We start from the raw sequence: 26,049 nt of genomic DNA on the forward strand, positions 1-26,049 counted from the left end.
AAAGAACCATGGATGAGAAAAAACATTCAAAGTGACAGGTCCTCAGGTTCTTCTCCATTTGTATTTACCACCCCTGGCTGACATCATGACCCCCAGTTTTTGTTTGAGGTTTTGGTGGTGGTGGTGTGGGATTCGTTTTCTTTTCTTCACACAGTGAAAACAAGAGCTCTTTTCTCCAAAACGACCTGCAACAATTGCTCAACAAAGTCTAGCGGAATGCCTTTTGGACTGAGATGTAGTAGCTTTTATAGAAATCTCACTGAATATTCAGTCTACAAAATTCAATGTTAAGAATACATTTTAAATGAAGAGTCATTGGCCTTTTCAGTAATAATACGAAGAGGAATAAAAAAGGCAATGAAAGGATGTGCAAACCCTCCCCACTCCCCCCCAAAAAAGAGAACTCTTCAGTCTCAGTTGTTATGCTAAAGAGTTAAAAGATTTTGCCTTTTCTTAAAAAAGAATTCAAAATTTGTTTCAAATACATTTATTAGACATACTGCCTTTTCTCCAGAGAAGGGTAAATACAACTGCCTTATGACTTGTAGGTAAAAGTCAGTTTAATTACAAAAAACGGCAAAGGAGACCACCCTTAAACAAAGAAACATTCACATTTTATTTAAAAAAATATTACATGAAACAATACAGATATTTTCAAGTTCTGAGCACTTTCTGGACCCTGCTGAGGCACAGACTGGGAAAGTACATTTGCACAGCCTGGAAGGACTCATTTTTGCACACCTGACCTTCCTAATTCAGCTTCTGCCCTGGTTTTCTCTCCCTGCCTGTATCAGGCTGATCTCTGCCCTCATCACAGCCACAAGTGTTGAAAATGCAGCTGAACACCAGCAACATGTTAAGCTATCCTCCCCTCGCCCCCACTTCCTTGAGCACCTTTCTCTTACAAGTGTTTGCAGCCGGCAGGAGGAAAGGCATAGAAGCCATTACTTCGCCTCTTTAAAACCACAGAACAGCTCTGGGACGTAGTTCATCCTCCTCAGAATAATTAATCTGTATTTAGCATCAAATATTACAAGTATGAGGCACACAGCTACACAACACTGTGTGGAACTGTGCTTCTAGGTAACAGGGTTCCTCGGTATTAGTTTTGCTATCAAGCTTCATACTAGTAATTTGCAGAAGATTGGGGAAAGTGGATTCAACATTTCCCTCAAGAACTGATAATAAAATACTTTCTAAAAGACTATTTGGAGCAAGGCACTTTTTTTCTTTTGCTAGTGCTCTGAGCACAGTAGCAAATTTCTCGATACAGAGCTACCTAATATTTTCAGAAAACAGACACTGAGAAGGTACCACATTGTTTAGCTCTGCTTGAATGCAAAAGCTGACAATCTGACATTGGTAGATCGATCTAAAGGCTTTGGTTTTTTAGATATATTTGAGTCCTCCAATTTCTGTTCCTGGTCCTTTTTCATTTCATCTTCATCAGTTGTGGGACGCTTTCGCTTTTTATCTTCTGCCAAATCACTAACTGATCCTCTTTTTGCCTTCTCAGTCCACACCTTTGAAGAAAGCACATAATTAAACAGAAAACTACAGATTAGGCCACAAAACTCACCACTTCATTTCATACACCTTATTTCTCTGATTCTAGGGAGGCACTGAAATAATTCCTGTTAAGAACTTACAAGGATCAAGGTAGAAACAATTTCCTCGCTTACCTTCTTTCTAACAACATTCTCCTTCAAAACTATACTTCTATATATTTCAGCCTGTATATGAAATTGAAGCTCTTAATTGTATTTCTGGACAAATAAGAAACACAAAAAAATCTTAGAACAAATTTAAGTCTCAATGAATTCAGTTTGGCTACATCACTTTTAACTCCTTCCCTTCTCTTTTGTTATTTCTTCATTGGTTACATTTTTCTCACATGCCTCACTTCAGAAAAGCTGCTTTCTGCTATTACTTATTATTCAGACAGTTATATTTTCATAAAGTGTATGTTGTAGAGCCTGGCCCAACTCAAAATCGAAGCCCATGAAGATGGAGAACAGTGGAATTTAAAGAAAAAAAAATCCTAATCGAAAATAACCAAGGGTTACCATTCTTTCCTCTGACGACAGTATTCTAAATCGACTCATGCCTTCTTTTATTACTTCTGCTTCATTCAGATCAGGATTATCTGTCAAAATGTTTGCTCTGTTCTCTTCTAGCCACATCTGGAATCCTGTCTTTGGCCTAAAACAAGCACACAGAGATTGTCTGTTTAAGAAGGTCATAGGAAAACCATATCCCCCAAACCAACATTTCTAAACACCACCTAACTGGATTTTTTTGTTCTTGAAATAAAAAGACATATATAGTCAGCGGTCAGCTCTCTTCTGCTGCAGTATGCTCAGACAAGATGCTGACAAGGCAAGACTAAGTCAGGCATTTTTATTAAAACTGATATATATGGAGATTAACATTTCAGTTTTAGAATGACAAAGCATAATGGTTTTCTTCCTTTCTGACAGGGTCCCATCACCCTGAAAATACAGCATGTATTAGCATATTTCAGCTAATCCTTTTCACAGTTCTCCTTGCCACTTGTTTTAGAACACTATCTGTAAATGTTAATGAAAAGAACGCTAGTCCAAATGAATAATAATTACCTTCATCTTCCTCAGTTAAAAGAAGTCTAAATGTAACACTATTATAATAATGCAAGTTTCATAAGGACTTGGATTGTTAGAAAATACATCTACTCCAGAGGAACAAGACAGATGAGAGTCTTAGCTGGGAAGAGATGTGCTCCTAAGGTCATATAAGTTTTTTGTTGTTTTTTTTTTTTAAAAACACACTAAAATAAAGCTTTTACACTTTCACATAAAACCCTTAGCTTTCAGGCTTCCTTTGAGATTTGCTAGAGATGTTTAAACTTCAAGTGTTTCCTACACCTGGAACTGGCACAGCAGCATGGTTTCATTTATCATTCAAAGGTCATTATTATCAAATGCATAACAGGTATCAAAGCAAAAATCATTGCTTAGAGCCCCAAAAATCACATTTTGCATTGTTCATTTATTATTCACTTATACATTTGACTCAGTCTGATGCAAAACTTCTACTTTGAATAACACTGCCACGTACACTGGGAAAGATTTAACGGACAGAATGCTTTTCCCTGTGTTTGTAATGAGGCAATCTGGAAATTCAACCAATGCATTTTATGCAGGTTTCCTTGATAATATGTGTGGTATAAGTAGCAGTCTACTAGATTTCTGAAGTGGGTTCACAGATGTGACAACTTGCAAGCTAACACTTCAATGTTGATGTTCTGCTACTTTGGCCAGTCCAATGTTGTCAGAAATGAAGTAGGTTTTGGACTTGTTATTCTATCAAAACTGAAATACAGCACTGAGATGCAAGCGTCTGCTCACCTTCCATTCTCAGTGTTCTGCTGTGCAGTGACTTTGACTTGATGGGACTCGTTTCCTGTTTTTTCTTCTCTTTCTTCCACTGTTTTTTCACTAGATGTAGGTGTACGAGCTTGGAAGAAGGAAGCTGCTAAAGCCTATAGAAATTAAGGTGGTTTTTTTTTTAAAAAAAAACAAAACAAAAACATAAGAACACCTCACTCTCAGACACCATGCACCCTAAAAAACCCCAAGCCTTTCCTAAAGACATAATAATCACTTGCATTAATACAGCATCTAATCCATTCAATTTCAGCATAGCAGATGTTTTGTTAACACTACTTAAAATAAAAGCACACAATTTAGTGCAGAATGTAGTTTCCACAACTGGTTTTCTTTTTTTTTTTGTTGCTCTTTTATGTACCTTTATAGTTTTGGCGGTATGTTTAAATGCATTTTGCCATCTAAGATGCTTTACTCAATCATCAGGGTTTCATACTTGACAAAAGCTTGTAAAATTCAATTTACTGTTCTTTGCTCACCGAAACAATGTAAAGAGACCAGAAATATTACCTGCTTGGACTTAGGTTTGGGAATCAGAGGCTTTATAAGTGGAGGGTTCTGCTTGTTTACAGCTCGACTGCTAGACAAAGAAGTTTTCTTTGGGTATTTACTCATAGTGTCTAGAACATTTGCTGAGGGGACCACTGGGTCCTTTCTGTTAGGTGACACCTAGGAAAACAAATAAATAAACACTTCATTTCTTTTGCGTCATGTTCTCCTCTCCTCTGTCCCTCCAAGATATCAGTCATAGTTATAATGTAAACTTCAGCTATAGTAATCTGTCGTAATTTTAAGAACACCGCGATCAAACCAGCTGCAAAATTCTTACCTTAAAGGGATTCACTCGTCCTTGGCTGCTTGACACAATTACAGCTATTTAATAGGAAATAAAAAAAAACCACAAACGTAAAAATGCACGCATGTGTACACACACACTCCCATAAATCTATGAAGCAATGTGCACATTTTAGATGAGTAGATGAAACAACATTAGCCTAATTTCCAAAGAACAAGGCTAACGCTCATTGTGCGTGTTTCATTGAAGAGGACAACTACATCAAAGGCATCAAGTATTCCACCCCAAAGAAGAGAAGTTCCCACCAGGCTTGAAAGTGGTCGGACAAAGAGAAAGCACTTAAATAGCCCTGTGAAGGTTATACTGTACATGCTCAGCTACTATTAGTCATCAGAAATGCCACACAGAACCAACAGCTTAAAATACAAATCTACAGGAAGACACAGCACTTCCTCCACTCCCAAATCCGTTTCCACTCCTATTATTCTTGCTAGGGGGCTGGCAGGAGGGAAGAAGCAAGAAGCAGTAAGAGGTCGCATTCTGCCCCTGCCTGCTCAAACTCACAGTTCGAAGACAGTTACCCACTCTGCCTTGTAAGTGCAACCAGTAAATGTGCCTGCAGTTAGTAAAACAAATCAACTGATGATTTGTCTCATTTCTCTCCTCTCCTAAAGAATGCCTTCATGACGCAGCCAGGCAGACAGCCAATTCATCATTTGGCACAGCTAAGGCAATCAGAACAGTGTTATGCCACATCATAAAGGTAATGAAGACATCAGCAGGAATAGGGAACCTCTTAAAAACATCCAAACAACAGTCAGTGCAAGCTACCACTTGACAACAGTGTTATGCACCAGTTTTTAGTAATAACAGGAGAACAGAGCATAAAAACAGGAGCAGATGTCATGAAGCACAAAGTTCTCCTCCTGGAATAAACAGAGATTTACTCACCAGACTTCGGAGTAGTCACCTCTGCTGAAGTGACACCTTTGGAGAAAGGATTTGGCCCTTCAGAAAAAAGAAAGGGGTACATATTTAAGTGCATAAAATCTAACAGCATAACTTATTTAAAAACAAAACCCCAAAGAGACAAGTAAGTTATAGTAAAGCAATCTATATTTTAAAGCATGTGTTTTCATTTTCAAATTGTACATAATTTTACAAAACCATCTGTTCTCTACCTAGACTTAACTTGAGTTGTATACTTATTCCTTAAAGTGTGCCCAGCAAATTACTTGTCTATCCATTCAACTCCTGCAAGATCTGAGCTGAAAAAGTAACCATTTCATAAGGTAACCCAGTCCATTATAAATAGTAACAGACAACAGGAAAAACTCCCCAAGGGTCCCTCAAACAGTTACTAAGTACAACGCATAAGCAAACTGCAACAGAGCAGATGACACACATTAAACTTGTATCTCTGCAGCAAATGCAGGCACAACCTGGAATATGAACCCCCTGTCTCAGGTAGGCACTGCCACTCATCTCCCACAGGGAATTCCAGGTAACAGGAAGCTCAGAGGCAGGATTACTGCATGTCACTCCATTATTCCTGTGCATTTGTTCATGTCAACACCAAGACAGACAGATCAGAAACTACCATACCTGTTCTAACTAGGTAACAGAAAACCTAGTCACTGCTACAGCTGCAGTTTCAAAATTCAGTGAAATAAATAGGATTATTTACCTAAATGGCTTCTAAACCAAACCTCCTGTAGCTCACTTGCCGTGCCTTGTGACAGGTGCGGCGCCTGTCTTGCCTAAATTTTAAGTCAATGGAACAAAACCAAAACCAGAGACAGAAAACCCTTTGTCTGCATAGCCAAGTTATCCAAACGACAAGTTATCTGAGAGTTTTCCAGAATTCCTTATTAAGTCTGTGAAAGAGACATCTAGATAGCTTCCAGCCTATTCTAAGAACACATTTTTCTTACTCTGTTCCTGTACTTCTGGTGTTTCTTCTGCTTCCTCATAGGCACCAGTTTCCCCAGCATCTTCCATTTCTTGGTCCTGCTGAACATTTCTGACTGGCAGCTGACTCCACTCTGTGGCAGAGCTCCTGTAACTAAATGGAAGGAATTCATCAGAAAGTGGTCAACACATTGAGAAAGAAAACTGGAACAATGGAAAGCTAACTTACCTAATTTAGGAAATAAGAACAACAACATTTGTCATCTATTTGCATTATACCCCTGATTAAACTGAGATGATTACAAAAAGAAAATTAAGATTAATTAACCACTTCACTCTGAAACACCAACTGCAGTCACCTGAAGTGGTACTGATGTAGTTTTAAGACAGACCGCACACGGCTATGAAACCGCCTGAAATTCACACTCAGCTAAAAGTATCTGCACTGGCCTTCCAACAGCTCCACACACAAAAGCCAGCACCTGAACAGAAGCAGCAGCCTTCAGAGCGCATTGCTATTGTTGCCAGAACACTTTGCTGCAAATACAAACGCAAGCATAAAACAACTCCTGTAATTTCCATTTAAACCTCCAACATCATAAGTGATGCTAGATTACTTTTCTGCATAGATGAATACACACACAGGTGGTATCATGGATACATATTTTCAGTCTGGGCAGCAAGTTTTACTGTTTAATCTGATTATTTGCTAAATTCCCAGTATAGTAGCATCTACATTTCTTGCATTCTCCTCCTAATCTTTGCCGATCACTAAAATCTGCGTATACGTAAACAAAAGGTTAATTTCTTTCAACCAGAACATCAGTATTCGATTACTCTGGCATCAAGAACAATATAGCCATTGTGATGAATTTTAACCCTCAGAGTGGCCGAAGTTGCAGCCACAGGATTACAGCTTTCGTGTGTGATCCAGAAGAACAAGTTAGAGCATTTAGAAATGAGTTTTGAATGTGCCATTTCATACAGAAGAATAAGGGAAAGGCTAGAGAAGTTCAGGGACTTATCACTTCCTCTTGCTTAAAGAAGTTCCAAACTTCATACAGGAAATTGTTATAGGAAGACATTTCTGCACTATCAGACTGGTGGCTGGCATCTATTTTCTTTATAGCTGTACCACCTAGAGGCCAAGTGAGAACACAGCTCTTCCGCATGGTCTATATTAAAAAACATACACAAAACCAAAACCAAACAAAAAGCAACATAAAAAACCCCAAAACACCATCAAACACCCCCCACACACACATCTTTTGCCTCATCATGCTTTACAAAGCAGATGCAAGTAGGAGAGGAAAGTTAGATAGCACAGATACAGAGGAGAAAAAACGCAAAGCAAACCTGTAATATTTTCTTAGCTTTGAAGAGCTGGGATTAGTTAGGAGGGAGTAAGACTAAATAGGATACACTGTGATGGGACACTGAAAGAGAGGAGGGCTGGAGAAAGATAAAAGGATTTTTAGATGGTTTTGGAATGAAGTGAGATAGAGACTGAGACAAAGAGGAAAAAAACCAGGCCAGAGTCAGAGTCAAATAACCTAACCAGCACAAGGGGCAGGGGGGCATGACATGAAAAAAATTCCAATCAGAGCAACTTGGTTTGACTGGAGTTTGCTTTGGCTCGGTAGCCGTTAAACACAGATATACAGTAAGCAAAAAGTGGAGATATTTCCCTTTGTGTTTGTAACCTGGTATGTAAGTGTCTCACAGGATATCAGCAGGGATGTACTATTTTATATGTACAATTTATAAGCAGAGCAACACAGACTGTCACCTCATAACAAATACAAATTACAAACTGTGGTCCAAAAAAGTGCATCAACTGGACCAAAATATTAATAGATCTGTAAAAATGTTCCCAGTTTTTTAATCATAGAAGTTTGTGTTACCCAGCATTCAAGTGCTTTCGGAAATCCTCTTCATCTTCTGGTGCTGTTGCCAACTCACTCACTTTTTCTGCAGCCATTTCATTAAGTCGCTGAGCTAAATTTAGTTTTCGAGAGCGAGAAGCATACTTGATAGCTAAATTCACAACGTTTTGTGTCATGAGGTCAGCAAGTTCCACACAACGAAATTCACGCTCCAGCTTACAAGAAAGCTGAAAGAAAAGAAGCCTTGGGAGTTACACACTTCAGTTACATGGCTTTCTCCAGACTCTAGGACCTAAATATTATGGTCTTGGTCGAGTGAATGAATAAAGACAAGCCACCAACAAGCACAAGCTTCATAGCAAAAGAAAAACTTTTTTTTTCTTCCTTCTTCCTTCCATCCTTTATACTGATAAGCAATATTAACTGCAGTCCACTTCATCATAGTCTGTGAACTAGCCAGATTGCCAGTCACTACCCAGACTTCTAATATGAGGAATCACTTCAAAATTTACATCAAAATAATGTCTCAGAAATTCTTTCTAGTTTTTGTTTATTTGTACTTACGGCAAAGAGCTTCATTAGAAGTTCCTGCTGTTCTTTCACTGACTGACTTTTAGCATTTTCATCAATTTCATAGCCGTTTTTCAATAAGTAATCCACATGGTTAAGGAATACAACAGAACGCCAGTACTGTTCCTGAAAAAGGGAGAAAGATGTGCGCTGGAGATCAGAGGGGACAAGACAGCCCACAACATAATGCCCAACAATTTACAACATATTTTATCCACTTATTCTTAAATGTTTCTTCCATGTTACAATGAGGGTGAGGGGTAAACAATTCTCTTTAAAAGCCAATGCCTGCTGAGGAAAAAACAGACCACACTAATGACTGTTTGGATCAGTTTGTATACGGATGGTCACCATATATGTCAAATTCCATTTATATTACAGCTTTTTAGCAGGATGAGACCTACATGTTCACTAGTACGCTAGCAGGGCAGACAATTCTAGAACAAGTTGATTATTTTATCTTATAACTTCTGTCCCACAGCAAGTTAGAAGTAACTCAGTGACTGCAGGAGTACACATTATCTGTGAGACAGGCAAACAGAAAATATAACTCTTGTTCAGCAAAATGCTGGTATGGCTATTAGACCAGGTTAGCCTTGTTACAAAAAAATTATAAACTTACTCAAAACCAGTACGTTTACATCAGATGTACTGGAATAATCTGCTGCTTTACCTACACAGAAATACATATTCCCTCAAGCTAAAATTAATAGTTCTTGGCATTTTCCTCTTTTTTTTTTGGGGGTGGTGGTGGTGGTGGTGGGGAGGGTAGTGGGCAGGGCTGGAAGGCATACTCCATCAGATAAAGCACAAAGACTTGAACTGAATTCACGAGAATTAAAAATTACAAAGTATTATTATTGAAATTTTTTATCTACACTTCAACCAAAAGAGAATTAATTTCAAACACCATTAAACCATCTCTAAGGTTGAGGTTAGAATTTTGTGTTCATTTCTGTTTTGTGCAATACACCCGAACACCACAAGACTGAAATCTTTAAATCTATTAAAAAAACCCTGAAGAATACATACAGATATTCTTTTAGAAGTTCTCTGCAGGTACATCTTGCTTCAGCCAGCCTCTACCTTAAGAAAATAAGCCAAGCCAGAAGGCCTGTGTTTTCAGAGTGATTACATGAATTTGAGTACTTTGTATATAATTCAAAAATAGATCTTCCAGAAACTTTGTTATGCCTAAAAAACAGGCACATTCAAGGTGGTCTTGATCTGGATCCCAAAATCTGGTGCTTACTAGAACATTAACTGCTACCCACAAAAAAAAAAATAAAATAAAAAAGGGTGAGAAAGACTTCATTGGTCAGAAACAGACTATGGAAATACGACCTTGCATCAGCTCTAGCAGCTTTATCTTGTATTCTTCTAGAAACAGTTGTGAACTGAACCAAATCAAACAAGCTACAGAAAACACTGAACCCAAATAACCTCCTTAACCACATTGTCTTACTCAGAGTTTGTACTATCCTCACAGTAGAGATGATCAATAGGAATCTTGTATAAACCCTACTATGGGGACATCTGAGACTATCAGCTGTGGACTCAACACTATTCCATACCTCCATCTGTCCCTTTTCTGTCATAACTTGACAATAAGGAAGTTTAAAAGGTAATATTGCTACAGCAGGCCGTGGTAGCGTAGGAGGGAATCTGGCTCCTTTACAGGGAATACACCTGTGCAAGGAAACAAAACCCACATACAATCAAAACACAGTCACCAGTTGTTCTACATCTAAATCATGTCTCCTAAGCAGCAAGACACTTGAAGAGGATTTGTTCTTTAAAAAAGTAGCAATTAAATTACTGAAATATAGCAATATCTAAGATTGTAAAAATAACCTTTTATAATGCATTGCAACCAAAAAAATATTTTAAAACCAGCAAAGCACATGCTGCTCGTGTTCACACTAGAAACTGCAAATGTGGCACATAACAGACACAGCTCTCCATCTCATGCAATACAGGACTTAATAGCTACTACAAAATGTAAATGCAATTTATTAAAATCAGAAACTACTGAACAACTTAAGACCACTGGAATAAGTGCAGTCATGTCTACCATTTTTTCTGATGAGGGGTTGTACACTTCATAAGGAGAGCGCTGTGCTCAGACACGCAGTGGGGCCAAAAAAAAAAGGGGGGAGGGAGGGGTGAAACAGATAAGCATATACTAAAAGAACAGGCTTATTGTTTCTTTATATTTAGACTAGCACTTTCTGGTAACAAACACTTAAGCAAAACATTGATTGGGGAAGAGCTGTATTTCCAGCAGCACCAATGCAGCATTGACAAAAATGTCTGGTTTTATAAGCTACTCTTTCAGACACTAGGGGGGGGGGGGGGGAAGGAAAAAACCCACCACGAACAGGAAGCGTTAGTGTTCTGGCTATCTGTATTAAGGCATAATGTGTTTCTACAACAACCCTCCCCCTTCTTATTTTTAATATGCTAGTGGCTTGGAATAAAATGCTCTTTGCAACTCAGAGTAGCACCCTCTTTCTAGGAGTAGAAGGAAAAAAAACCCCATGATGACAGGCTCACAATGTCACATGTACTGCACATTTTTGGTGAATTTTCTGGAGGCCAACATTATTTAATGATTTGGAGGAAGAAACAGACAGGAAATTGACATTTACCAGTGACATCAAATTATTTCCCTTATTACAAAAAAACCAGAGGATTCAAAAGGCTGTCACATAAATTTAAATAAAATGCCATCTCCCACCAGCCTCCACAATTGCATATGACTAGCAAAGTAGAAAAGTATAAATTTCAGTAAAACATGGGAGCTCCTGGATTCTGTCCTGTAGGAAAAGGACAGAGATCACTGAATAAAGAGGACTACAAAAAAAGCTCAGCAACTAAACAACCAGGAGGTGTGTTACCATAAAGAGAAACAGAACATCACTAGTATCACATTTTATACAATAATGGCTAACTCTCAGCTAAATATTTCAGCAATTTTACACACAAAATCCTTCTTCATGGCAACAGTTTAAATATTAAAATAATGACAGTTTTGATTTATCTGTGCCTAATGATGAAGATCAGTTACAGGATTGCATTCTTCTCAAAGGGACAAAAGGGGAAAACATTGCAAAAAATAATAAAAAACTAACCAAACCCGACCACCCCAAACCCATCAACAGCAGAAGCAGATTCTTGTCAGCAGCCATAACTTTTTAGTAGGTTTCTCCAGCAAAATGCAGTCTTATGAATGTGTCTGCATCTGAAACATGTGATTTCATAATAAAGTGTTCATGCCTGTTAGCCACACCAAAAAGCCACAATTAGTCAGTTGAAAATTATAAAACTCATTAATGAGTTTATTCAAAACCAATTTAGTAATGAAACATCCATGCAGAATTACATTTATGAACTAGATCATTCACTGTGCATATTTACTTGCCACCTGTTTTAGTAAAAGTTGTTTCTAGCTTGTGTTAGTAGGAAGTCCTCTGTAATTTAAAACCAAGACAAGCAAAGTACTTCCTTGTGAAATATCTGACCTGAGTTGCTGGGGATTTTCATGGATCCCAACTACCCAATAATGATCAGATCTTCCTTTGCAATGCTCTCTCGTGTTACACACTGGAATCCAAGTATTCCCAACTCCTCGGTTCAACATCCGTACAATTCCCTCAGAATCCACATAACAAGGGGTACCTGTTTGTTACAAATGAAAACAATTATTCCGACAAGCAACTAATAACAACACGAGTAAGTCTGAACTGTTGGATACAGCTTGGAAACGACGGTTTTGAGCTCAAATAGGACATACTCTCACCCAAGCTGTACTACCTAGCTGGGAAAAACTAGTTTCCTTAGAAAGATGCGCCACCTTCTGACAGTCAACACACCTGCTAGTCAACTGACAAGTTCAAATTTCAAACTTTTTATGAAGAAATCAAGTTCCTATTACTTCAGTAGATTCCCAAAGAAAATAAGCTATTTTACAATTACTTTTTCTGGCTATCATAAAACCCCCTCCCAAGCTACTAACTTTGATGAGGGAGATTTTGCCAAGATATTTGAACATGACTATTACAGTGTACTAGTGCAGCTTATTTCTTTTTGCAGTGCAGGGCAACCAATCAGGAAAAAAAGTTCTGATAATATCCAAGTGTATTCTATTCATAGTGGAAAAATTAAAAAAGTTTTAGTAAATATATTAAAAGAACAGAAAAGCAGACTTTTGCTTGCCATTGAGGAGACTGGGAAAAAAAAAGAAGAAGGTCTAGACCCCAAGATCACCATTATTAAAAGGACAATAATTAGCCACACTGTCCTCCAGAATTCCTCCTATAGCATCAAGATTTCTCAGTATCATTCATGCTGGTATTTCATACCTTCTGCGGAGAATCCAACCCACGTCAAATAGGATTTCTTTGTAAGAGAAAGAGGGTCTCCATGCAAAATTTGTTCTTTCTTTTTTCCTAGCTCCATCAGCTGTACTCCAAGGCACTGGTCCCCATCAAACCCAGTACCTAGGAAGAAGTTGTTCAACGTCTGTGTTAGAAAACAGAAGAATTATCTTGTCTCTTGGCTAAATTTAAGTTTTGAATCAAAACCTAATTCTAATGCAGGGCTATTCACAAATACCACTGTCAGACAAACAACTACTTGTCTTTTTGGACATACAAAGCATGCATTACAACTGCTTCCTTGATTTCCCATAGTAATTCATTCTGGCATATCTGAAATCCAGGTTTAATGTATTAATGTCATGTTATAAAATTCTCCCCTTCCCCACAGGTTAATCTAAGCATCCCAATATGAAGTGTAGGCTTTGCTGTCAAAAGTCCGAAATCTGTGGGTTGTGATGGATGTGCTTGTAAAAGCATCATCAAGAAGGTAAGAAAACATTTCTGGCAATTATGCACAAATTAACGAGTGTTTGGAGCCAGTAACAGATGAGGATTGAAAACATAACCCCAGTTCAAAAAAAGACAGAAGGGAGAAAACTACCTCTGTGATAAATAACCATCAACTGCTCTCCATGTCCCGCCATAGACACCACTGGACCTGGGAGACTGAAGATCTCTTTCTGAACTCCTCCAACTGTAAACACGCGAACTAGCAAGGCACTAGTAGCACAAGCAGCCCAGCCTTGACCTAGACAGACAGCCTCAATGTCTTCATCCTCTGGCATATCTACTGTCCACTCCTTGTTTGTATCCCATGAGCTAAAATGAATGCAGTGGAGCTTGCTAAAGCAGAGACAAAAGAACAATAGTCAAATATATCAACATGAAGAAAAACACAATACCTGAACATGCACCAATATATATGACATGTTTCCCAGAGACCTGGAATCTGCAATGGTCACTGAAAGGAACTATAAATTAAAAGCAGTCATTTGCAGAGCTGTTACTCTTATTATCAAGAACTGAACAGCCAGCTCAGCCTCCCACACTGTAGATTCAGAGCCTCTCAAGCCCAAGGCAGAGACAGTTTAAAGGACTGAGGGGAGGTTTTTTAGATGGAAACAGGTAAGTGTCCTGCTTATTTAACATTAATAAAAACTGAAGGTGCTCAATACCCCTTGAATATCAGCTCTCATTACAAGTCTGTCATACTATGCTATCTTTTAAAAGGAAAAAAATAAATACATCAGGCACTTCAGTTCTGCCTTCTTAATAATTTAAAACTGCCCATGACCAATTCACAGACACCACAGCTTTTGAGCTATTACCCGCTTCCATTGAGAAAAAAAATTGAAATTTCAGAGTCAGAAAACCAATACATACAAATAATAATTTTAAAGGTAAAGGGTGCTTTTCAACTCATCACAATGCTTTACATGTGAAAAGAAGAAGGTTCTTTCTTCAAGATATTTCCACAGAAACTGGCAATAAAATGTTGTTGCCATTGTTCTTCAATGCAAGAAGAAAGCCTGGCTGGCCCAGCTGCTTAAATCTTTCTGTGGTTTTCACAAACTTGTCTTCTTCACACTTAGAATCATTCAGGTATCTCCAAACATGTCTCCTTAGCAACAGCGTGAAAAGAAATAGCACAGACCTTATGGTTTATCTTTGATTTGAGCAGACTGAAAACCTATTGTTCATGTTTACAATTTCCTTTGAGCTAGCAATGCATGAAGTTTCCAGTGAGTATGTACACATATATATGTTTGAAAAAGGGATTAAAAAAAAATCCTCAGTAACCATAATACATCTTCCAATACTCTTCAAGTCTTCAAGTGGGTGGATGTGAAAATCCTCCTTGAAAGTGTTCTGATCCCATAAATAAAAAGCATGATCAAAAGCCAAAAACCTCAGAGTGACAGAAGCTGAAATATTTGAAACAAGTTAAGTCTAATTGCATACTATGGGCTTTGCAGAGCAAGGCCATGACTCACCTTGCAAGCTCCTCTGTACTCTCACAAGCTAGTAAAATAGCTTCAGTAGAGAGGTCAGCCATCGTGTGATTCAGAGAGTTCGGCAGGTGTGTCGCATGGTGTATGGAGGTATCATGAAATTCTACATCTATAGCGTTGTCTTGCTCATCATTGTAACAGCGAATGATACCAACAGAATTCCACACCTATTAAAACCAAACACACAGAGACCCCCCAAATCAATCACACTGAGCTAAAACAGCCAGCTATAACATTGTCATCTGAAACAACAGTAGGTGGGAGGTTGAAGGAAGACTGAAGATGGGTGTAGCCAGGACTTACAGTTTCTGAAACAGCTGAATATAGGCAGAAACTAGTTTCATTCTCATTGCTTAGCCATCTTTCTCCTTACAAAATTAAGTGTGAATAACTTGCAGTTGGAAAGAAATAGTGGATGATTAACATACAAGTCTTTAACAGTAGTAAAACATCCACTAGTTCTGGCTAAAAAAGATTTGCTAGAATTCAATACCACAGGTATAAACCGCATAGCTTGCTTCTGTCTTAAAGCCAAGTATTTCTTTCTACATCAAAAGCAAACTGAAATGTAAACCATAATATTTTGCAGTCTTTGTATTAACACAAAGCTACTTTCCAGTATTTAGCTTCACACTGTGAAGTATTAAAAAAAAATATCTTGGAATAGATTAAATTGAGACACAGCAAGAACTGGACAATATTCAAAATTAACTAAGCAACTAGATCTGCATAACCACACAGCAGCGAGACTTACCATGAAACGATGCGCGAGATGTGCAGGAGTGGAGCCAGACTGGAACGGCTTTTGCTGGGGGGTTGGCATTGGCCCATCATAGAAAGGCCGTTGTGTAGATGATGGTAAAGCTGAAAAGCCACCAGCCTGATCATCATCATCTTCCTTTTCAAGAAGACTGGAATTAGCTTTTATCATCCCAATGTCTAGGAGTTTAAAAAAAAAAAAAAAATGTATCTCACACACATTATTATGACAGAATATAGATACAAATTTTAACAGTCAAGACCTCTCTGGAAAAATAAGGCAGAACATATCTGAGTAGAGGATGCTAAGAGATCGTCCCAATAACAACACTAAAGAGTTCTGGAAAATTAATTCATTCTGTACCTAGTGAGTTATCATCATCAATTATTGCCCGTCTCAGAAGGCCTAAAGTTGGAATAAGGTCATCATTATCTTCATTAGCTCCAGCCTTTGGGGAAGACTGGGGTTCAATCATATCTCCATTTGAACAGTTGTCGTCTTCTCCATCAAAGAGATCATTATAGTCCTTTGTCTTTGCACCAGCAACCTAAAATCAGATTAAGAAACATCATAGAACTTCTTTTGGACATAGAATTCAAAAAATGAATTAACACACAAGAGGGACCTTTCAACACACACACACACGTGAATATTCAGTGTTATTTGGTAACCGACATCATAACGTTAATTTAAGAAATAATTGGTACTGGTCACCTTGTCATTTGGTTTCTTTCCATCACCGATATTTTCCAACAACCCCAGACTTCCTTCAGTATCTGCATAAGCAATTTGCTTGTGTTTGGGGTGCCACGCTAACCCACAAATTGTGTAATTTTTCTCATGTTGCATCCTGAAAAGAATATTTTAAAAAAATGCATTTTCAGTAAGCTTCTCAGTGCAGAAACCTCCCCAAGAGTTATTGTAAAAAGTAGTAATACATGTAACTTTTGTATGGAGAAAATCATTTAAGCTTTAAGCATATGATTTTGTTTGATTTTTAAAACAACAGCTTCCCTATACATGTAGAAAAGACAAAGTAATTCCCCAGCAGTCATCCATTCCAGAACCATATAAAAACAATATTCAGTTGTTTCTCCTGTACCAAACTGATGAGTTAATCCTCTATCTTTTCCACCCTTTATTCTCACAAAAAATCCTCCCATTAATTATTTACGGAATCTGACTTCAATTCTTAACAGAGGCGCTACAGTAACAATCATGTTTCTTACCCAAAATATTCAGACAGATTAATCATTCCTTCTCTTCTTCTCTACCTCACTTAATCATACTTTACTTTTTTTTTTCCTTTGTGAAAGAGAGATGCTTTAACTAACCAAAATAAAGTACAATTTGTCAATTTGTCTGGTTTTGCCTACAGGTGAGGATGGCTGACTAATGTCTCTGCATTTCCCTCTTGCTCTAGAAAATACATCTTACTGCCAATGATCTTGGTTTGGGACGTGAGAAAAGTTTGTTTCCATCAAAACTATCCTTTAATCAATTATTAGATTAAAAAGTAATAAAATACATTTGCACACAGAAAACTATAGACTATGGAATTTGAACAAGATCCACATTCATGTCCTCTCCCTATTCTCTTTCTGAGAATGTAATGTTTCCAGACTGTTCTAGCTACGCAGAAAGGAAGATAGCGTATCACATGAATCAGAACATATTTCTATGCATACTGGACATGGTGGGGGAAGGCAAAACAATGCCACATTTCTACCTACCCCCAAGAGTTACACTCGTGTAAAAACTGCTTCCCTGTAAACACTGAAATGATATGGCAGCCCTTGAATTCCCTTCAGCATGTGAACTGCAGTCCTAGTTCCACACTTCACTTGGGCTGCACAAGAGAAAAGCCCTCTGCTTGCTTCCTCTGCTCAAACCTAGACTGAGCAGTGGCCCTGCCTCCCAGCATCACCCAGATCCAACACAGTCCTTCTGACCCGTGTGCTTCGGCTCCCTCTCTGTGGGCATACTCCCAACCCCACCACCAGCTGGGAGACCATCTATGAAGCCAGGTAAACCATACTCTTCAACCTGAGACTTCATATGCAGTCTTCCAGGGTGCCTTTTGTCAGCAAAACCTTAGCAGAAAATTCACAGATTTGCCCTGTAAATCTCATTAAGGTTTTTCAAAAGGCAGCGTTCTGCATTTGCAAAAATAACTTTTACAGAAAAGATTAAAAAAATCCTATTTCAGGAAAAAACATGTACTTGGGGATTTATGGAACAACACTGAATACCTCTCTATGCACTCCTGGGTTTCCACATTCCACACCAGTATGTTCCCATCCACACTTGCAGCTGCCAGATACTGCCCACAAGGAGACCAGGCCACAACATTCAAGGACTTAGGATGGGGGGGGAGGGGGGGGAAAAAGGAAAACATTACCACCAATGCACACACAGCATTCATATTGTGGAGCTTAAAACAGATATTCTGGAATAAAAAAAGTAATAATAATGATCTTTAACAAATCATATCTAGCGCCCCGTACTACAGCTAGCTTTAGTTAATTCTCTGCAAGAACCACTCTTTAAAGAGAGCGCACTTTTTTTTTGAGAAAATCCATGTTCTGTCATTAAACACTGCCATGAGGTTGAATAAAACCTTATTCTAGACACGCAGACAGTAGCATAGGGTATTTTACAAACTCAACAGTAAAATAGCTTTATTTTGAACTTAATACATTTCCATAAATTAAAATCCAAGACTGCATTCTGTATCTTCACAACACTAGGAAAGTGGTCCTCTCTAACCCAAAGGTTGCTGAGTATATAATGAGGTCAAAGTAAAGAAGATGGCACAGTTAGGGCTACTAAGTAGCTAAATTTCAGTTTAATAAAATAGAGAGTGAACAAAACCTATATATTTAGAGCAATTTGTGAAAACAGATGTTCCTCAGCTGCAGTTAGTGACTCACCAGTAGACCCTAAAGATCTAGTGGGTTACTATAAATGAAAGAGGGGAACCAGAGCCACATAAAGATGTTTGACTCTCATCTAGTATCTCTTGCCTTGTTTTCCAACATGAAGTAGCAGGATCAGAAATGAAATAGAAAATGCGAGCAATCGTTAACCAAGCTGCGGGGGGGCACAGCTGTAGTGGTAGGGAGGAGTATACTGTCCAGAAGATAACTTCTGACAGAGTAACGTTTAAACTAACATATAATTATAGAAGATTTAGCAAGCACCTGGCTAATATAACTACCTGTGTGATGGATTTATGTGATAGATCGAGTTGACTATCCCAGGTTCCTCTTCTGTATAGTTTAACAACTTTATCTACAGGAATTGCCAGCAACTGTTTAAAGGAAACAAGAATGAGACAATTTCGAACAAGTTACCTTTCAAACAGAACAAATAGTACAGCTCCTTCATTCAGAAGTATTACAGTTGTGACTGCCTCAGCATTTTAATGGTTCTCTAGCATCCTAGCAATGCCAATTGAGAAAGTAAAGAAAGCTGAAGTAACTCGAATTACAAGGTACATTAATGCTTTCCACATGCAACATAGCAGAGCATGCCTGTTTTTATTTTAATCTTCATTTCTTTCTGGCAGAAACCCGAAGATAACGACAGCTGCACTATAAGGTTAGAAGTTCTTATTTATGGAACAGCTAACACACATATAAAAATAGTTAATGCTCTGAGCGCAAGGCTTACATTCTCCTTTTCCCTTCATCTCCAAACCTCTTATGATCAGGACACAGCTTCTCAATAAATCTAATTTGAATATCTGATTCCTGAAATAGCTCATTTCACCTTTCACAAAACCACATAATTGTTACTGCCTGTTTATATTTTAGGATTTGGATTTCTTTTAAAGACTTAAGGAACAATTTGCTTTGTAAGAGAAGCAAAACAACTACTTAAATTTCAAACAGGGGCGTGTGTGTAAAGAATTAGGCTAAAAATTTAAAGTATTTGATTTTATGCAATATGGATATTGAAACAATTTGTACTGCAGGCGACATTCCCTTTTCCACAGAAACGTTATACATGTTATCATAGTGGCCAGGTATTTTGAAGGGTGGACACAGGAAGACAGACACAAAGGCCAAGTCTGGGAAACAAGATTATTCAGGTACGATCTGTGAAAAACACTGGAAAATACTCTTTAGAACCTGTATGCTGGAATGTCAATAAAGGATTAATAGGTTCTGCCACGTTATCACAGGCAAGAACAGAAGCCATTAAAAATGGCCAATATTCACTCAATTCCCTGTCATTTACTTCAAGTATAGCAGGGCATGCCTCATGTCATATAGGTTTGTATTTATCTGCTCCTTCTTCCTCTCCCCTTCGCATCATCAGATGCTGCAGAGGTGTTCTAGGTTACACGCTAGAGACATCTATACAGCTATACTAACTCCCCAACTCATTTGGTTAGTGATTCACACACAGTACTATTGCAGCAGTACATGCACACTAGACTTTAGTATGTGTCACCACCACCTTGAGTTGCAACAACCAGCTTTGCTCTTCAGGTGAAAAAAGAAGGGAAAAACTTCCTAAGGAAATATTTACAGAGCAAGATCACTAATAGGGCAAAGTTTACTTAAATTGGAAAAGGACTGAACTCCTTTGATGCTCTGTTGTGAGCAATTTTATCTCCCTCATGTACAATGTTCCTTCCTATTCAGCAAAACATGACTGTTTAATGTTGGTTTGGGCTGACAGCTGAACTACTGCCAAACAGAGTCTGGAGCGTAAACAAGTAACCATTTCCAGGTTTTTATTTGTCCTAAAAACAAACTTCACCCCAAATATTTTCTTTAGTGCCAGGAGCTGCAATTTGGGCTTGCCCAGATCGAATTCTACTGCTGGACTCCCAAAGAGAAAAGAAGGATTAAGATGTGGCTAAAATAATGTCACTTACCTTCCCACTGCCAGGTTGCCAGCCAAGCCTGCATATTGATTTAGCACTTATCACATCATTACATTTCTGCAGCAGTGGCCAGCTTGTCGTGCATGTCTAAAAGCAAAATATCAAAAAAATGAGTTTTCTAGCTCTGTGAAAATCTACTGTACAGTACAAATTCTTAAAGGAAAGTGTGGAAAAAAACTACAAAGGCTAAAAGATATATCATTTTTGGAACTGCAATAATCTCTTTCATCCAAATACAACACTGCCTTAAAAAACAAACTGAAAATACCTTGCCAACATAAAACTGAATCTATTTTAATGACAATACAACTACTTCTAACAGAAATAAGATCACAGAACTGATCTGTTTTTAATCAAGTACAGAACAAATGAGCTCTCATGTTTTTTGGTTAGAGAAATCTGGCCAAAATATATCTGACAAACCCAGATCAACTACAGCAAGGTGACACACATTAGCCTGAATCTCCCCACAGCAGTATAAAGAATGAAAGGATATATTCTCAAATTACATCACAGGTACACATATCATACTGCCACCACCTTAGGACACTGTTAATGTAATTTCCCCAAAAGGCACTGACTGTCAATCTGGAACACCAGATTTCACATTAGAAGCATGTTTTTTAAAAAAGTAGCAATCCACAAGCGCAGGGATACATTTTCAACTATACTTACAAGAATAATTCCACATGGATTCTTAATCCAGTCAATGGCATTTAGCAAAAATAATCCCACATACACATGCAGAATTGCCTTACTAAAGCCTTCACCTGAAACCCTTTTCAAGTTCCTTAAGAGTTCCAAAGCAGAGACTAAATCTGATCCTCTCACTAAACCTGATTTCATAAAGGCCATGAACTATTTCAGCCAAATATTGCCAAGATGAGCCTTAAGACTGCATTTCTAACAAATTACGTTCTTCAAACTGTGATTTACGTGGTCCTCCTGAGAAATTGTTTGTTTGTTGCAAGCGTCACAAAAAAGAGGAATAGCAAGCCCTTTGTCAATAGCTTGAAATCCATTCAAATCTAAAAGTCTGAAATACAATGAGTTGAACCTCGACTTCTTCAAGTACTTATGCCATAAATAGAGAGCAGGAGACACAGAAGCAACAGTGTCCAAAGTCCCCTATCAAAGCAAAACGTTATCACTGGGCATCGTTCTCAGGGATCCTGGAGCATGAAATATTATCTCTTCCTCATCTCAGGTCAAAGTAATCGTGTTCCTAACAAGACTAACCACCCAGATCTCTTACAAAAGAAAATACTGCGTAGTACCTCAGAGTGTTATTCCACCTTCACCACTCAACAAATAATTTTCAGGATTGTGGATTTTTCCGCAGGAAGATCAGTAAAAACAAATAAAACCAAAATGCACCTAGATAGTTGCTTAACAGAATAAAAATCCTTCCTTAACCCTGAAAGCAGTGAGCTGAAATTGTGAAATAAGGAATCTGATGTCATTTGCTATCTTTACACAGAAATGTTGTTTCTGAATGGGCTGAGGACAAAATACACAATGTTGGCCAGTGAAGAAAGATGAACAGAAGAAATCAGGGATTGCACAGAACATAGCTACCCAGGCAACATTTCATAATCACGCTTTGGAATTTCTCCCAGAAGTAGATAAAAGTATTCTGCAAAGGGTAGTTAGATTTCTTCCCCAAAAAGAAAACCCTGTTCCAGAAGGGTTATTTCAGTCCAGCTCTTCTTGCTGTGTGTGAAATCCTGGATTTCTTATAAAACACTTAACTTAGAAAGGCAGGCCTTTTACCTGATCTGCGATCTTCCATACTCTGACAGAACCATCACAGCTCGCTGATGCCTATGTAAGAGATTTTTGTAAACAAGTCAGTAATTAAAGACAGAGAAATTAATGCTACAAAATTTACAAAATCCCAATAACAATGCTAGACACATATAACTAATTTTAAAAACAAAGCCTCCCTTGTATAAACCATTTTAAACTATAAACTTAATAACACTGTCATCTTGATAACCTTACTTGACTCCAAGCTACTGTAATTACAAATCCTCATACTTCAACTGAGCTGCTTATTTGCAAGAGAGGCTCAAAATTATTATTTTAGTAAGCTATCTTTACACCTCTAAAATCAGATCAGTATTAGATTCCAGAAGAACATAGACAGTAATTGAGTACTAAAGTGAAGACTGTGTTCTCCTGGGTAGCAGCAAGTTGTGACACACTCCATCATCAGTAAGACCAGCTGAAACAAAGTAGACCCAAGTGCCCAGTCACTAGGTTTTTTGTGGTTTTGTTGGTTTTTTTTCTTGTAAAAAGTATGTATTCATTTTCTTCCCCAGGAAAAAGGAGATTCAAAGCAGAAAGTAATTGAGAAAGTGTTTTTACCAGATAAACATCCCTGGGGTCAAAAGACAGGCTTAAAACGGGAGCATCGTGTCCTCGGAAAGTTTTCTGCTTGCTGCTATCGGTCACCTCCACAACTTTGACCATAAAATCACTGCAGATCACAATGGCACAGACACAAAAGTATTCACATTGCTATTAATTAACAATGACAAACTATGTGTTTATGGCAATAAAAATGGGGCACTAACTATCTTTTGCAGAAGTTTGGCTCTCAACACTGTATGATCTAAGGGAAAATGAGAGTCTTGAGGCCTACTACAACAGGAGCAAGACCACACTATTTTTTTTATCAGGACCTAATTTTTGTTCATGTCAAAGTTCATAAAACATGGCTGCTCTTTGGAGATTATATTACGCACACATAGACCATATACCTGTTTAATATAGTATTCTATATGACGTAATGAAAACCTCTGCTTAGATACCAGAGAGCTGACTTAAGAACTATCTGTTGAATGGGACCAATATTCATTACTATAATTATATGGTCTTGTGGTTTAAAAAAAGACAGAGCAAGTAGTTTATTCTGTGATATTTTTAACAGGATTTTTAAGAGCATTTAGTGTATCAGATACATTAACAGATTTCTTACAACTTTATTCCCTCCTCCAAAATTACAGACATTACTGCAGTTTAACTCAAAATATCAATGCTAAACTTCTAAGCCAAACAGCTCCCCAGACAATCTTTCACTACCACTCCCTCCCATATTTCATTGCAAGTCCCTCAGAGAGAAATTTAATTTTAGGACCTAATTCTGTAGAGTTAACCATTACTTTAACTGGTCAGAAACACAGCCTCAGTTTTGTCATCTAATGCTAACCCAACAGTTATAAAAGGCAGTCTATAAGCTATATTGTGAGACGACTACAATTACGTTAGGACTCTTAAACAATGCAATACAACTTTAAAGAAAAGAGAAACCAGGTGATACGATCTTTTTTGCTTATTTAAGAAGCCACACAACTATTTTTCAAATAGTTGATGTGAACTTTGGCAGCCAGTTGAATTGTTAAGCTCTCATATAAAACTGAAGTTTACAGACTTCATGCAAAAAATGGATAGACCTGAGACAACTGAAAGCAATTCTTTTTAGCTGCATTCCTTCATATCATGGCTGCCACTTTCTCCTCCAATGTTACAGAAGACCTCATCGAGGGGTGGCGTCACAGCCTTCTGAGCCCTTTTTTCTAATAGGACAGCCCTGGCCAGGCTGTAGAAGTACTGGGTTTTTGTAAAAGGTTTAGAAACAGTAAAGTTTGCTGTCTGCCTAATCTCTCCAATCAAAGTCAGGTCCTGGGGCAGAGCTGTTCTCTCAGAAACAAGTCCTGGCAAAGGGCCCAAACTCATGATTCCTGTCAGATTTAGAGATTACAGTGGTTACTGCCCCAGCTTCCAGCCTCCCAGTTTTGGTGTGGCTGGTATGTCTGCTCCACAGCTGCCAGAGTTCACAGTCCAGCATTTTCATCCATCCATAAACTTTCTAGTTCAATCCACACTTAGAAGAATCAGGAACCAGATGCAATGCTCTGCCATCTCTACTGTGGAGGACAAATTCCAGTAGAGGCAAGCACACAGCCCGAGTTAGCTACAGCTGCCCAAAGAGTTCACCAAATCCAGTCAAGAATCACCTGAGCCTTAAAAAACCCTGAGATTAAAAAAATATTGCCCACTTGCTCTTTTGCCATCTTTGTTAAAGGACTAGCACATATTATGTAAAAACAAACATGCTGCCCTAAGAAATTAAATGCGTATTTTAGTTAATTTCCCTCAGGCGAGTCTTGCAACTGTCATCTGTTATCATTTGGCAGAACGGTGATGATACTTGTGCCAGAGAATGAGTCAAAGCTCACACATATTAGAACCCATCTAACTTTTGCATGTGTGTATACTCTGCAGCACCATGATCCTGAACAGTCAGAACGTCATCTTTAGCACACAGTAACAAAATCCTTGATGCAATGAGATCCATATGGGTGAACATTTATGTTTATGCATTACAGGACTAAAAGCTGAAAAGATTCACGGCTCCTAAAGAAATGGGATTATTTCACAACACCTGATTTCCATTTAAAATTATTTGGTGGATCAAACATCTCTCAGAGCATTGTTTCCTAAAGTCCTTTTCATTGCTTTCTTCCCCTCCAACCCAGAAGGCATTCTGCAATACTTGAAAACCCTCAGAGGTATGTGGATTAATGACCCCATTGGTAAAAGTCAGCATGATTTTGAACAACAGCAATGGTTTCCCTTGTCACGCACAGATTACCTGGATCCAGCAGCAATTTTTGTACCATCACTATTAAAGATGACGTGGTTTGCGTTCATGGTGAAACGAGTAAGGATACCATCTGGAGCTCCTTCAGGAAATGTGTGTATCTGAACAGTATTGTTCGATACTGCTGTGATCAGTTTTCCATTCTAAAAAGAAAATCCATCATAAAATTTGTTAGTTTTAACACATTTATGCCCATGGAGCCAAAAAAATTGCTCTAATGTTCCAAATATTTGGGCAGATTAACTTTAGCAGCTCCAAAGGAGGTCTGACAGCCAGACTAGTAGGGAAAATGCTCTTTAACTTTTATTTCTTCCTCCAAAATACAGACAAGCACAGCGACTTTAAAACTTTATCACTTTAACCAAATTATTAAAAACTAGAAAAATTGTGCTCTTACTTGCAATCTTGCAGAAACACACTGCTAGATTTAATACAACTCCAGTTGCTTCAGCAGATTTAAAACTCATTATGCTAACTCTATGGCAATTTTACTGCATCAAGATGTTCCCTATTTGTATCTTTCCTAAAATAATGAATGCTCTAAGTCACTAACAAATTTCAAAGAGAACTGTCTGATCTTCTTCTGGTGGATAAAAAAATTCACTCCTCTTACATAGGCAAGAAAGCTCTTGCAATAGAAAGAATCTTGCATCCTATTTCGATTAATACGCTGCAGTATCAGGAGAGGGCACCCTTGGACTGATCTCAGTTAAATGCCACCAGGGAGAAGTTCATGAA

General features: G+C 38.1%; 1 protein-coding gene across 2 annotated transcripts in view; it reads right to left on the reverse strand.

Moving 5' to 3' along the window:
* Positions 1-592: 592 nt before the first annotated feature.
* The window catches only part of WDHD1 (WD repeat and HMG-box DNA binding protein 1), a 29,888-nt gene continuing 4,431 nt past the window's right edge, over positions 593-26,049 (reverse strand). For both annotated transcript variants that reach the window (XM_055811312.1, XM_055811321.1), the window contains exons 4-26: positions 25,303-25,454; positions 23,013-23,124; positions 22,416-22,466; positions 20,634-20,729; positions 18,963-19,055; positions 17,995-18,101; positions 16,457-16,592; positions 16,106-16,289; positions 15,737-15,921; positions 14,965-15,149; positions 13,572-13,813; positions 12,953-13,090; positions 12,113-12,269; positions 10,163-10,277; positions 8,583-8,714; positions 8,037-8,245; positions 6,156-6,286; positions 5,173-5,229; positions 4,255-4,298; positions 3,936-4,094; positions 3,387-3,520; positions 2,067-2,202; positions 593-1,523 (exon numbers count right to left, since the gene is read on the reverse strand). In XM_055811312.1, the coding sequence (XP_055667287.1) occupies positions 1,323-1,523; positions 2,067-2,202; positions 3,387-3,520; positions 3,936-4,094; positions 4,255-4,298; positions 5,173-5,229; positions 6,156-6,286; positions 8,037-8,245; positions 8,583-8,714; positions 10,163-10,277; positions 12,113-12,269; positions 12,953-13,090; positions 13,572-13,813; positions 14,965-15,149; positions 15,737-15,921; positions 16,106-16,289; positions 16,457-16,592; positions 17,995-18,101; positions 18,963-19,055; positions 20,634-20,729; positions 22,416-22,466; positions 23,013-23,124; positions 25,303-25,454 (3,156 nt within the window). In that variant the 3' untranslated portion in view covers positions 593-1,322. The remainder of the gene's footprint in view (positions 1,524-2,066; positions 2,203-3,386; positions 3,521-3,935; positions 4,095-4,254; positions 4,299-5,172; positions 5,230-6,155; positions 6,287-8,036; positions 8,246-8,582; positions 8,715-10,162; positions 10,278-12,112; positions 12,270-12,952; positions 13,091-13,571; positions 13,814-14,964; positions 15,150-15,736; positions 15,922-16,105; positions 16,290-16,456; positions 16,593-17,994; positions 18,102-18,962; positions 19,056-20,633; positions 20,730-22,415; positions 22,467-23,012; positions 23,125-25,302; positions 25,455-26,049) is intronic.

This window comes from Falco peregrinus, chromosome 1 (assembly GCF_023634155.1).
Source record: "Falco peregrinus isolate bFalPer1 chromosome 1, bFalPer1.pri, whole genome shotgun sequence".
Taxonomy (NCBI): Eukaryota; Metazoa; Chordata; class Aves; order Falconiformes; family Falconidae; genus Falco; species Falco peregrinus.